Source organism: Pinus tabuliformis, chromosome 1_2 (genome assembly GCF_031772625.1).
Source record: "Pinus tabuliformis cultivar Carrire ecotype Pingquan chromosome 1_2, CPIR1, whole genome shotgun sequence".
Taxonomy (NCBI): Eukaryota; Viridiplantae; Streptophyta; class Pinopsida; order Pinales; family Pinaceae; genus Pinus; species Pinus tabuliformis.
Genome location: NC_142298.1, coordinates 189,399,415 through 189,414,051, shown reverse-complemented (window position 1 = coordinate 189,414,051; position 14,637 = coordinate 189,399,415). Strand labels below are relative to the sequence as shown.

The 14,637-nt window shown below is 44.7% G+C and overlaps 1 protein-coding gene across 1 annotated transcript; it reads left to right on the top strand.

Moving 5' to 3' along the window:
* The first annotated feature begins 6,492 nt into the window (after positions 1-6,492).
* LOC149205127 (uncharacterized) lies at positions 6,493-7,071 on the top strand. Its single transcript, XM_089397319.1, has one exon. It carries the CDS (start codon positions 6,493-6,495, stop codon positions 7,069-7,071), a length of 579 nt encoding a protein of 192 aa, XP_089253445.1.
* The last annotated feature ends 7,566 nt before the right edge of the window (positions 7,072-14,637 follow it).

Genomic DNA, 14,637 nt, shown 5'->3' with positions numbered 1-14,637 from the left:
TTTCTTGAGACACATCACCATGGGACAAGTGAAGAAAATTGGGGTTCAAGTGAAGAACCTATAAAAATTAGATGTGGAAGACTAGGCATCATTGAGCACAAAAGCAAAGAAGGTGCAGAGTCGTGATGTCGACGAACTATGACATAGAAGACTTGTCCATTTGCATCATGGCGCTTTGAAATCATGCAATAGATTTGTACAGGCCTCCTCAATGGAGCAGTACAGCAATATGATACATGAAAATGGTGTACATTGGGGAAGTACACAAAATCCACTTTCAATGATCAGGACAATGGGGCACATGCAATCCTTGAAAGGATCCTCTCTGATGTATGTGGACCTTTTTCGAAAACCTCTACTTCCAAGCACAGGTATTATGTTATAGTTGTAGATGATTTCTCATGGAAGTGTTGGATCTACTTCATGCAGAATAAAGACTAGAAATTCTCCAAAATTTTTGAGTTTAAATCACTTGTTAAGAAAGATACTGGCAGGAAAGTGAAGTCTCTCAGGAGTGATAATGATGGTGAGTACGCATCGAATGAGTTTAAAAACTAAAGTGCAGAGGAAGGCATTCAACGAGAGTTGAAAACACATCATAATATATAACAAAACGAGGTGGCTAAGAGGAAGAACATACGTATCATGGGAGAGGCATAGGCGATGTTGCATGACAATGGTCTATTTGTAGAATAGGAGTTCTCATAGGATTCTTGGCATGAGTACACCAAAGGAATATCTTTTAGGGAAAAAAATAGATGTATCACACTCTAGGATATTTGGATCATCATTTTACTATCATGTTTCCAAGGAACCAAGGAAAACACTATAGCCGACAATAGAGTTGGGCATATTTGTGGGGTACACTGATACACCTCACAATTATCGTGTGTACTTGCCACACCTAAGGATGACAATGGTAAGACATGATGTGAAGTTTGATGAGGAGAAGGCAATGAGGTGTTCTCTTAGGAGGGAGCTTCAATTGCAGCTTGATCAGAAGCTTTTGGCTCCAAAGGAAGAACCTCAGAAAGTTATGGAGCAACCAAAAGTAGAGGAGGAGAGAGTGGAGACATCCACTCAAGTAGAGACATCCAAAGAAGGAAGGAAGCGAGCCACGGAAGCTGACATATTACAGCAGGATTCTAGAGAGAATGTGGGAGCACCCACATCACAGTGTAGGCAGAGGAGATCACCAGATCGGTACATTTTCTACATGGCTTTGATGAGTGAGATGGTAGAGATAGAACCATCCTCATTTGAGGAAGCTGTAGAGCATCCAATATGGGTTGGTTCTATGGTATAGGAATATGGTTCCATTTTTAGAAAAAAATGTTTGGGAAGTGGTCCCAAGACCAACAGATAAATCAGTGGTTGGTTCGAGATGGATTTACAAGGTAAAGCATGCAGTAGATGGGAGAATAGAGAAACACAAGGCTAGATTTTTGGCCAAGGGGTACTCTTAGGTGGAGGGAATTGACTATGAAGAGACCTTTTCTCTAGTAGCAAAGTACTCATCCATCATGTCTATTCTAGCATTATGAGCATAGATGGGGTGGAAGGTCCACTAGATGGATGTGAAAACAACATTCCTCAATGGAGTTATTAAGGAGGGGGTGTATGTTGAGTAGTAGGAGGAGTTTGAGACCTTTGACAGAGAGTCGCATGTCTGCAGACTCAAGTGAGCATTGTACGAACTCAAGCAAGCACCCTGTGCTTGGTATATGAGGATCAATGGCTATCTCACTAGTTTGGGCTTCACCAAAAGTGAAGCAGATGCAAACCTTTATCACATTGTGGTGGAAGGTAAATTATTGATTATTGTGTTATATGTCAATGACTTGATCCTTGTTGGTGATGAGAAACTAATCAGATCTTTCAAGGAGGACCTTGCAAGAGCATTCAAGATGAAGGACATGGGACTCATGCATTATTTCCTCAGTTTGGAAGTATGGAAAGGAGATGGGCAACTATTTATCTCTTAGGGAAAGTATGCCAATGAGATACTGAAGAAGTTTCGCATGGAGAGTCACAAACCCATGGACACTCCTCTAGCAAGTAACTAGAGGAAAGAGGATGCCACTTCAGGTGAGGAAGTGGAGGCTACATTTACAGGCATCTTGTGGGTTCACTCATGTATCTGGTGAAAACATGACCAAACATGTGTTATGCAGCTAACCAACTTAGTCAAGCAATGGTTAAGCCAACCAAACTGTATTGAAAAGCAACAAAGCATGTGTTGAGATACCTCAGAGGCACTACTCTATTTGGTCTTTAGTACCGACAGGAAAAGTGAGTGAAGCTACAAGGCTTCACATATGAAGATTGGGCGGGGAGTCCATCAGATAGGAAGAGCACTTCAAGAGGAATTTTTATTGTTGGGTAAACAATAATTTGTTGGTATAATAGGAAGAAGAGATCTGTGGCACTCAACTCAGTAGAAGCAGAGTACATGGCTACAAGTCAAGCAACATGTGACACTATTTGGATGAGAAAGATTCTTGTTGGGTTATTTGGTCAGAAGATGGATCCTATAGTGATTTACTGTGACAATCAAAGTTGTATCAAAATATATGAGAATCCAATATTTCATGATCGATCCAAGCTTATCAACATCCGATATCACCATCTACGAGGTTGTGTGCAGAGGCGGATTATGTTGTTGCAGTACTATCTAACAGAGGAACAAGATGCAGATATTTTGACAAAGGATTTGTCAAGATGAAAATTTGAGTTCTATAGAAGCATGATTGAGGCATCTGATAATCCCTTTCTTGCTAGGAGGGAGTGTTGAAAATGCAACAATAAATTATTAATTTAATTTTCCCTTGATTAAATTAGGAGAAATTTGAATTTGAATTTCATCAAAATACTTGGAGGTAGTTAACTGAGGTGACATGGATCTTTCCACTTAGTTAACTCAGTAAATTCGAGTTGGAGACACTTGAGTTCAGTTCTACATGATTTATTGCTAATTTGTAGCAATCTATTTCAGTTAATTTGAGTTATTGTCAGTGTAACTAGTTCTCACTGTCAGTAGAACTAGTGGAGGTCTAGTTAAGGGTGTGTAACTTTTTTCACACTAAGTGATCATCCAGTTAACTGATCAATCATCCCAAAATAATTGTTGCATGCAGATAAATGAGTTACCTAGTTGAGATTGGAGTTCAAGGGCATTGTACTATCAATTGTAAACTATTCCAAGTTTTACAGGTCATGCATGCAGTTAGAGAAGGATCTAGAGGAATTACACAATCTAGATTGAGAAATTTCCTAAATAATAGTGGGCTAATTCCTTGAGGAACAACCCAAGGAAATAGGAGCTTGGAGGCTTGGAATTTTGGCTAAGTATTGGCCAAGGTAGTTCAGTCAAGCAGATGATAAAATATACAGGTGCAAGTTGAGCTCAAGCTTGAGAAAAGCATATTGTATTCATTCATATTCTTTGATTAATGCAATAAAAATAGTAAGGGGTTTTGAGGAGTTTCTTTCCCCTCGATAAATCTCTGTGTATGTGTGTTGAATATTGATGCATGCTAATGATTTATGTCATTGTCATGTCCCTTCCTAAATTAATTTGGAACAAGATTAATTATTATATTATGGGGCCAATTTTGGAGATAGTGTGTCCCATTTGATTTTACTAGGATATTAGACTTACGAAAATTTATTTTTGTTGTGGTTAAGTTACACATGGGGGCCACCCACACTAGGGAAATACGCACTCCCTAGTTCGATTTGCATGGAGGGGCTCAAGTTTTTCATGGAGAGGGTTAAGTGAGGGCCCATGTTGGAGGTAGAATTGGAGGGAAAATTGCTCCACGTAATCTATAAAAGGAAGGAATATCTCCTCGTTTCATTCATCTTTTGGCATATCGATTTCTCTTTGGTTGCTCAAGCTTCTTAGTCGAGTCACTTGCTATTCATCACAAGTTCTTCAAGTGAAGATCTCACGCTTTCTTCGGGGGACTTCGAGTGGCACCCTAAGAAGGTTTTTCTTCATTTCTTTAGGAGTAGGATCTCATTGTGATTTCCAACATTGCATTCATCTCCAGGTGGTGCGTATTACTGGAGGACACAGTGCAGAGGAAGTCAAGTTTTCTTGTGGTGTCTTACAGTGGAGTTTAGGTGAGTGGTTTTTTAGAGAGGAGGCATAGGAGGATTATTGTCATTTTGGTGAGTTTGGGAGTTGGAGGAGGGTGCTACTTTGCATGTTGACTTTTGCACTACTTGGGCTAGTGTAGAGGCAACGCTTGGTGTTCACGTGATGGGTAGAGTATTAGTCTTTGAGGCTGAAATTTACCAAGGAGGTTAAGGGAAACATTTGGAGAGGAGATTGCTTCATTTTCGGAGCAATGGAGGAGGTTTCATTGTTGTTCCTTGCAAGTCATATTTTTTGAGCAGTTTGGAGGGTGTAGGGCATATTGGATGCCGAATTTGGGAGGTTGGATTCAGGCCAAACTCTTTCTGTGTTTTTGTGGGTTTTGGCCAAGGATCTTGGGGCTAAAGTTTCAACATTTTCTTAGCACCAAAGATGGGGTTTCTCACAATTCCTTTCCAGTCAACAATGTAGTTTTTGGGAGACAACACAGAGCATTAGAGGAGCAATCATTTTCCAGCTTTGAGATTATTGTTTATCACATGGGTTTGGTCAAGCTTTCCCTTGAGGCAAGCCCAATTGCATTTACATACTATTTCACTTTCTCCATTTCATTAATAAAATGGCTCAACTGGTTCTCATTTCTGGAGTATATTGAGTATTTGCTAATTATTTATTTTTGTGTGTGTTAAAAATCATTTTTTCTTTGCATATAACTATTTATATAAGTTTGGAACATTAAAGTGGTACAAGAGCTTAGATTTTGGCTCAGCCATGGGAAAATGTTTCTATGAGTGAGGAGGTCTGACAAAATATTACTTACAGGCGGTAGAGGTACTAGAGCAAGGAAAGGGAGTGGGAGATTACTCCAGACATGGAGGATCATGGTAAGAATGTGGTAGCAGAATATATGGGTGAGCCCAAGAGTAGGGAAGATATGGTATTTGATAATCTCTTGAAGGATTTGAGTGATTTGGCAAAAGGGCAGAAGGAGATGCTGGACGAGATCAAGATGAAGAACCAGGAGTGGAGCACTCACCATGAGTTTGTAGTTGGAGAGACTTCAGGGGCCTCTCAACAATTTGATAACTTTCACCTACTATCAACGAACATCCTCGAGTGAGACAACTTGAGCTACTTTACCCTCTTTTATACATTTGGCGTAGGGTGAAACTAGTGGAGGAGAGGATCCATTGTTGATGGGGGAGCATTTCCGGGAGTGGGAGTCCATGGGAGAAGACTTTAGAAAGGCTCTAACTTTCAGAGACTTTTGAAAGCTCAAACAAAATGAAAAGGGGAAGTAATATTGCACACAGAACTATAAGTTGCATTGTTCTATTGGGAAAATGTATTTTCCTACCTATGATGACACTACCAAGTGCACAACACGTGATTGGGTAGAGAAGCTGGGCACATAATTCCGGCTGAATCGGATGACAGAGGTAGAGGCCTTCAAGATGGCCACATTTCACCTAAAGGGGGAGGCACACGATTGGTGGTTTCATGGTTTTTCCACTCAGGGACATTCCAGCGTGACCTCCTATGAGGAATTCATGAGGAGAGTAGTGGAGCACTTTGATCGGAGGGATCTAGAGGCTCAGTTTAGGGAGTTGACCCAACTTAGACAGACAGAGAATTCAAAGCATTATATCTCAAAGTTTTTGAGGGTCTCAGTTATGGTACCTGATTTTTTAGATGCAAGGAGAGTATACACATTTGTGGAGGGGTTGACAGAGCCATTCTCGGGACTGGTGAAGTCACGGAAACCATATACTCTTCTGGAGGCAGTATCTTACACTTGAGATTTGCAGGGGGCTATTCCCAAGGCCCGAGATCCATTTCCTTCACACACTCCCTACCCTCAAAGGGGAAGTGACATTAGAGCACCCACAATGTAGAGAGCAGCCCAAGGGTGGGGTCAGTTGGATGACGAGACCAAGAGAGACGTCATGAGGAGGAAGTTTTGTTTTACATGCCGAGAGCCTTGGGCACCAGACCATCGGTGCACAGTGGGCAAGGACCGAGGTCTTCTCAGACAGTGATCAGGAGGATGACGGGGAGTTGGATTTTGGTGGAGGAGACAAAGAGGATCTAGTAGGGAGGTGACCACCACCACCACCACCACCACAGGGAGGAGCATATCTCACATCAGCCGGGGGAGTCCTAGCTTCTTTATTTTGGATTCCCAAATTTTTGACCATGAGGATCAGAGGTATGGTGTAGGGGCAACGTGTCTCAGTTTTAGTAGACAGTGGAGCCACCCAAAATTTATTGATGTTGAGATGGTCTAGAGGAGGGGCATCCCCAGTGTAGAGTTTGAGGGGTTTTCAGTCCTAATACCAAGAGACAGGACTATCCAGTGCACTCGATATGTTGTCGCTCTGACAATGACTATGGGGAATTATTCGATGACATACCACTTTTTCGTGGTGGATGTACGAGACACCAATATGGTGCTGGGCATCCAATGGTTGTATTCCCTTGGTCGCGTTACCAATGATTGGAAGAATCTTGTGATGGAGTTTGTTGGACTAGATGGAAAGCCGGTGGTTCTTCGGGGCATGCATTCATACCCTCCTCACATAGTTTTGGCCCATAGGATGGAGGTCGATTTGAGGCATGGAGACATAACATGGGAAGTAGAGCTGAGGATTTCAGAGGCTGGGGGGAAGACCATGCCACCACATCCAGACATACAGAAAGTACTGGATAAGTATCCGATAGTCTTTGGAGATATACAGCCAGGACAACCATGTGATAGGGGGTTCGAACACACTATAGAGATGGAGCCTGGTGTGCAGGTAGTCATTACTACAACCTATAGGCATCCCAAGGCCTATAAAGACGAGATCGAGAGGGCCATCAGGGAGTTATTAGCATTGGGTCACATCAAACCGAGTTCCAGTCTCTTTGCTTCCTTGATTGTGTTTGTGAAGACGAAGGACGAGGCTCTCTGCATGTGTATTGACTAAAGGGCCCTCAACAAGAAGACCCTGTTGGCTTATTGGGGCATGACCCAGGTTTAGATTTGTTTTAGCCAAACAAATCCCGATACTACTGGCCCTTTCGGTAATAGTCCACGGAGTGCAGACTGAGGTCTCACCCGAAGTAGTATGGGAGGGTGCTAGAACCAGGTTTCCACACCCTAGAGATGTTTGATGAGTTCAAGTGGTTCACGGTTTGACCCTGCGCGCACGTCGCTATGAGCACTTTCTCATACCTCACAGCCTGAGATGTTGCTTTTGCGCAACCCTCTTCAAGGGATGAACGCTATGATTCTGCGTTATTACCCAAGAATTCACTGATATTCCACTGTTAGTTGATTAACTTAGCCTACTTGCATGCTTTAAGTTATACTTAACAATATAAACCATTCATACAAGTGCGCAGAGTAAATAAATAGTATATTTGCAATTTATATCAAACATGCATTAACCCAAGAACAGATACACAAATTGGTAACAAAACTTCTCTTTATTAATTTCTTCCTTGGTTACAGACTCGACTCTGCCCTGCACACTCAGCTGCGGACTACTAGGCCTCTGCGCACTCAGTTGCAGAGCCTTCTCCTACTCTATGACCCAAATACACACTTAGTCACTCAGACTCTTTCTCTTTCTCTCTTCTTTTCTTTCTTATCTTTTACACTTAGAGCCTCGCTCTATTTATACAATCCCATGATCCGCAGACCATGGGTAGGCCGACATTACATTACAAGACTAGGGCGGACAACCCTCTGATTCTATCATACATTTTGCGCTTTGCACCAGTAATTTGTAGAGTCTTTACAACAATATCGGGTCAAAACTTGGGCTTTGAGCCCCAAAACATGCCTTAGGGGGGATTCCATGACCAACATTCCCCCAACACAAACATCATGATTCGCCCTTGAGTCACTTTTTCAGCGCGACGATCTTTGCAAGAAGTCCCTCCAACTGTTCTTGATCTATGCTGAGGTTAGCAGTGCACTGAGCTATTGCTTGCTGAATTTGTTGCATCTGCTATTTCGAGACCTCTGTGTCTGGGGTGCTTCTCTACATTAATATGTGCATCCCCTGTATGTGCGTGAGATTTCCTTCGATGTTTGCCGTGATAGTGAAGGCCTCGTCAATCGAAGGTTGGATGCATGCTTTGAGAACTGCCTCCTTGTGTCGCGTTGTGTCCACCTGCTCCTTCAGTGCTTTAGCTTGCTGTATCCTCGCAAGCCTTTGGGTGAGGACTACTCTCTACACAGTTCTCAGACATTGTCGTATTGTTGTTGGAGTTCTCGCGCTGCTGTTTCCAAGCGCTGGATGTTGGGGTCCTCCTGCAGAGTCGTGAGGACCTCAAGTGCTTGTTCCAACATGCTGGTACAATCTCACACTGCACCTTTGATTTCCTCTAGTCCCACTGTGATAGCGCTAGTGTGCTGTTCTCTGACTTCCGGGGGAGTGGATGGCTACGCCTTTAACTGTAGCTCGGCGATATGAAGATTTAGCTCCAGATGAACCTTGGTTGTTTCTTCCTTGGCCTCACAAACTCTTGTTTCTAACCTGTGGATTCACACCTCCACTGGTAGGTTTGCTGGGATGGCCAGCTCCAGGACACTTCAGCAAGCGTCGTCTACCACCTGTACTAACTGTTGATTTTGCGACACCAATTCGTCATGCTGCAAGCTGAGTTGTTCCATATTTATCTTTTGCTTGCTAAGGACTTGGATTGCACGGCTCTCCCTAGCGCATAGCTCTGTCGTTATCCCATCTTGTAACAGATATAGTGTCTCATGTGGAAGGGCAGCTAGATTAAGGCCAAGGCCTTTCATCATGCTAACCAAAAATCTATCGGCCTCATTCGATGTCACTAGAGCCCCTTCCGGCAACACTATTGTGTTTGCCATCCGTGCGCGCAACATCTGCTCTACTGCCGAGGATCCTGCTGCGAGGTGGGTTGAAAGGGTACCAACTTGAGGGGGGTGCACCTGTAACTCCTGAAATTGCACTTTGAGGGCCCCCAAAATAGTCTGGTGTTCCTGCATGAAATCCTTAAGGGCATCATTTGTGACATCGTGCACCATCTCGCCGATGTCATGCAGATCACCCTCGGTTAGGGTGATTAGGTCAATGGCAAATTTTGAGGCCTTGAATTTCTTCCTTGACCCTGCTCGTTCTGCCGTGTGTGGGCACTTCAACTGTGTGGATGCGGTCCCTAGGTCCACGATTCCTTCTGCTGTTTCTGCTTCCTCTACCTCCTGCCCCGGTAAGGGTATTGCTTGCCCCTTGCCCACCTTTGTGGTTGCTTCTTGTGCTATTGCGTCTGCTGCTTCTGCAACCTTTTTCTGCTCGACGACTTTCTATGCTGCTTCCCACGTTGCCCGTACCTCAACTGCTGATGTTTCCTTCCATATTTTCTCGGTCAACTATGCGATGTACAGCTTGGCATCGTCCTTCTTCTTTTGCGGTGCTGCCCTTTCAAATTCTGCAAGATTTGGGGCACACCATTCCGGAGGCCATGCTTCCAAGACAGTGAAAATGGCGTCGTTAGTGGCTACAAAAGGTAGCTTCATCCACTGCTTCGTTGGATCCTTGCGCGCCCTGATAAAGATGTTGTGCATGTCTCGCTTAAATTTTGCAAAAATCCACAGACTGTTGTACACCATGGGCGACAACCGTGGCTTACGGTTGATCCACATTCAGATGGTCACCTCCATGAGCACCTAGAAGATTTTTGTGTTGCATATCCTTGTTGCATCCTTCGTGGCCCAGAGCGAAGTGTACTTCACGGCCTCTTGTAAATCTCTATCAATTGTGGGGAATTGAATGTCCTCTGACAGTTCCCCCGCTATGAGCACTATGGATTGCAACAACCACGCATAGTGGAAGGTTTTACCTTGCTCCTAGAATTCGCAACAATTTTCTAAAAATTCTGTGCCGAGGAATTCAAACCAGTTAAACTAGACCCCCTCCGTGCACTACTCAGCCAGTGCAACGGTACCTCGTTGGCACGACACTTCCACATAACTTTTCTTGTGAGGATTTGGGTAGTTACGCAGACTGCTTTTTCCTTGATGCTGGAGATGGCATAGCCACTCTTCTTCTTTTCCAACTTATACTTCATTTTCATGGCCTCCGTGAGGGCCAAATAGCCGCCCTTTCCTTTTGATATGGTCGCGGGGTCCTTTCCTTTGTAGGGGAGCCAGGAAACGTGATGAATTAGGTTTGCCGTGATGGGGATGGGCTCCTCCAACCATAGATACCCATCATGCACCAGGCAGAGTAGCTGTCTGATGACGAAAATTGTTATTGGGGGGCGGTGGAAATGTGGCACCAAAAGTAGGTTCAACAGCCTGGCCTTTTCCACACCGTGCAACGACTTCTGTGGCTCCAATGTTGTTACTACCCCAGTGATGTGCTGCTTCATGAGGTTCCCAGTCTGAAGGTGAGGGAACTTATTGTGGTCAGCGAGGTCCTAATATTCAAACTTCATAGTCGGCATGCGGCCCAGGTGTGTGCCTTCGAACATAATGCCATCTGGGAGTAGCGGGGTCTGGAGCGAACTCTTGGTCTCATCCACATCTTTGGGTAGTTTGGCCTTCCCTTTCTGCGGAGGGACATAGACAGTTAGTTTAGCCGCAGAGTGCCTAGGCTGAGTATCCACCTCCATGCCTTCGTATTCTTCCTTTGCAATAATAAGGGCTTGCAAATCTTCTTCTTCCTCATCTGTTTCTATCGTGACAGCTTTCCCCTTCTCTTCCATCGATAGTTTGCTGCGCAGTAGGTTCCTTGGGGACATGCATACAGGAGCCATTTCTTGTTTATCCTTCTTGGGTCTTGGCATACGCAGTGATTTGGGGATCTCTGCCACAACCTCGACACCTTCTGGAACATCCTCCATAGTTAGGGCCTGCGTGGCCTCGTTGGCAGTCACCTCTTTGATTCCCAGACCATCCTTAGTTGCTGTCTTTGTTTCTAGGCTGTAATTTGGCACTCTCAAATTCAGGGGCTCAATCAACGCTTAGCTCACAATGCTCAGGGCTCTGCTCAATCGCTCAATTCACAAATGACCAAGTGTTGTTTGCTGGGTAGCCCTTTGTGTTTTATAGAACTTTTTAAATTTGAATTTGACCGTTCCCCCCAATTCCGGTTCATTAATGCTTTCTTGGCGGCAAATTTTCCCAAATATTTCCCATAAATCGCGTCTTAAATGCCTATCGCCTGCTTCCATTTGGCCTCAAGTCAAGCATCCCATCGTGAATAATGAATTCAACGGTCACTTTCCAACCAACCTGCGTGGTAGCGCAGCCCCCCGTGCGCAGTCGCGGACCTTGTGACTCTCTGCTTCTCTGTGCATCTCCCATATTGCGTAGCTCCTGGGTAGAATAGTTTATAGTCCCGCACTCCCTTCCAACTACCTGGAGCACTAAGACTATCCCTCCCTTGGCTAGTCAGGTGGTTGCACCACCCGTGTGGGGCTCCATCCTATCCTCCATCATGGTTCTCGGAGAATCCTCACATTCTATGGTTGTGGTTGGCATCACGTACTTTACCATTTGTAATGTGCTACCTTGGTCACTATGCTTAGCAATATGCGGTCCAAGCCAAGGCATCAGACTAGCCAGTTCATGGTGATAGTTCTCAAACTTGTCTCGTCCTCCTAGTTTTTTCAGCGAGAAACTCTTCCTTTATCTCAACTTCTAGCTTCTTGACCTCTGCATCCATCAAGGTGCTTTTCTTCCTTAATCGTACCCTTTCTTTTTCAAGTTCGCGGAGTCTAAGGTTTCCTTGTTGGATTTCTTCCTCAAGTCCCATGCGTTCTGTTTCTTGCAGCTGTGTGATCCCTCCTTTTCAGGCTTCGCGAACCATCGTATATATGGGTGCTACTGTGTGTGGTCTAGGATTTGCATGCTCCATAGGGACTACAGCCTCTGCTTCATACTTCATCTTCGAAAGTGCCCGCGCGGTCAGGGTTTTTCACATGGTCCTTTAAGCCCATAGAACTGCTGGTACGCGCAGGTCCCAATCATTGCATCTCACATGGTGGACCGTGTTTATTACTTTTCACACTTTGTCAAAGGCTTCCATGCGAATAATCATTGGCGCGCTTGGTCTTATCATACTTCGTCGTTCGTGCCATCGTCTTGCCCGCTCCTACTTATTTGTCCTATTTCCTATCGCGAGGACGCTGTGCGTTCATGTAGGTTGCGTACCATATGCCTGTACCCATCTGGAGAGGTGGGCGGGTAGGCCGTTTCATCTATCATACCCGAATTTCATCTGCATCTGAGACTTTCCAAACCGTATGCGCATCATTCTTCTACAGTCGCGCCAATTCTCAAAACTTCTTTGATGTGTACCCCACCATATTGCGGGTGTAGCGCTTAGTGCCCATTTCAGAGCATCAAAACTCTGCTATTCCGGTACTTCTTTTTCAAATTTTTTCAGGAAATCATCCATCTCTCTCAACTCGTCATACATAAGTAGATCTCTTTCTTCCGTTGCTACACATCGTAGTGACCTTATCATCATGTTGCAGTTGAGCGTGGTTACCTCCTGTAACTAGTTTTTCCATCGTTCTATCTCTTCGTTTGAATCTAAGGTGCAGGAGCTTTCGCGCTCCCATGAAATCCTGCTATCCGCTATTGGATTCACCCATTCCTACTCCCACGCGGTTATCTTGTAGATACAGTCTAGATCATCATCATTGTCGCAATCGCGCACCGGCTCTGTGTAGCTCGATCCTTTCGTAGGGTCTAAAGGTACCACTACACTTAGTGAATTTTTCTCAAAAATCATCTTGCGCTTCTTTAGATTTATCACTCCATTCATGTCAATGGCCCAATATATTCCTAGTAGTGTGGGATAGGGATTGCTGTCATCAAAAATCTCTATTACTTTGAAATCTACAAGCGCACTCGCACCTTCGATATCTACCGTTATTCCTTGCAATCTTCCCATCGGTAGGATCTTTTGTTGGTTCTCCGTTCGCAATTGAATAGGAGACCATTTCAACGCGGGCCTGCCCATGCACTCCCACGTCTGCTTTGGTAGGAAGTTTGCGTTCGATCCTAGATCCAAAATCACTTCATCCATCTCATATTCCATGATTTGCACAATCAATCACATCTCCCTTCCTATTTGTTTGTGAGCTTTCTGAGCTTCCGAACTACACGCGGTTCTCCCGGGCTAGCACATCTAGTGATGAGTTCTTGTAGTCCCTTCACTGCTTTTCTGTCACGCAGCAGCTTCATGCATGTCTCTAGAAATGTAGTGACCATTGATGGGTCCATCTTTGGTTCTATTTTGTCTTTACTACCTGAAGTGGAGGCCTCTGTGAAGCTCTTCTTAGCTGCCATGAATGTCTCCTTTGCGCGCTCCAAATCAAATTCTGGTTCCTTTGTTGGAGTCTTGCGAACCCAGGCGCTCTCTTCAGGCTGCTTACATTTGTCATCTCCTGTCATAATACCACTTCGGAGCACGATGTTTACATTCGGGTCCTTCTCGCGTGGCTCAGACCTCATCATTTGTAGGTTCTGAGTTACGGGAGGTTGGAGTGTTCCTTTATCGCGCAACCTCGCTATCATTGTGGGGCAGTCCTCCATCTCATGATCAAACTGAGTATAGTATAAACATGATGCTCTTGTCGGATTTTTTCAATCGCGGGCATAACGCCCTGGCCCTCTGCAATTGTAACAGATTAGCTATCCATGACCCCTTCCTAACCCCATTCCACCTCGACCTCATCTGCGCCCCTGAAATCCGGTGCGCACCATCCATGTATTTTGATCGAGGGCTTGCGTTTCGGATTGAACTCTGTAGGTAGGAGTCCGATCCATCATCAGTTCATAACTTCTACAAGTATGCTCATCATGGCCTATTGACTTGCAGAAATTATAGAACAACTGCTGGGACGTCTGCATATACTTCTGTAATAGATGGCGGTTATCTGTAGCATGCTTCCCTCCTATCTGACAAATCGCACACCATAATGTAGGTGCCGCATTCGGTCCTACTTGTGTCTCTGGTCTCAATGGCATCGACCCTCCTCCCGCCAGGTAGTTTGCGAAGACTTGACAATGGTTCTTGTCATGTCCTTGGCCTTTACACTTTATGCACCATACCTCTTCGCGCACTTCTGGGTGAGTTGTCCTATCTTGTTTCAAGCTCTACATCTCAAGACACAAGTTTTTCAACTGTGTGTGGATCTGTTGGACTCCTAGGTTAGGATCTTGTATCGGAGTATCGTGCAATCTCATTGTAATCTCCAAGGCCTCAGCCTGAGTGGATAGCTTCTGCTATGACAGCGCGGTCCTTAGATGCGGTGTTAGCGACACTACAAACCATGCGCGGTGTTGCCCATCCGTCAAGGTCATGTTGGCTTCATGAATCATACCCTTCAGTCTCTGATCTAGCTCCCAGGGGGTCTCGCCTGGAAGCATCGCGATTTCCTTAAATCCAATAATCGACCGTGTCTCTGATTTTGGCCTGCTAAATTCCCTGTTTAGCGCAGCTTGGATATCTGTGATCCCTGCGTTTGGATTTGCATTGGAATGCTTAATATACCAT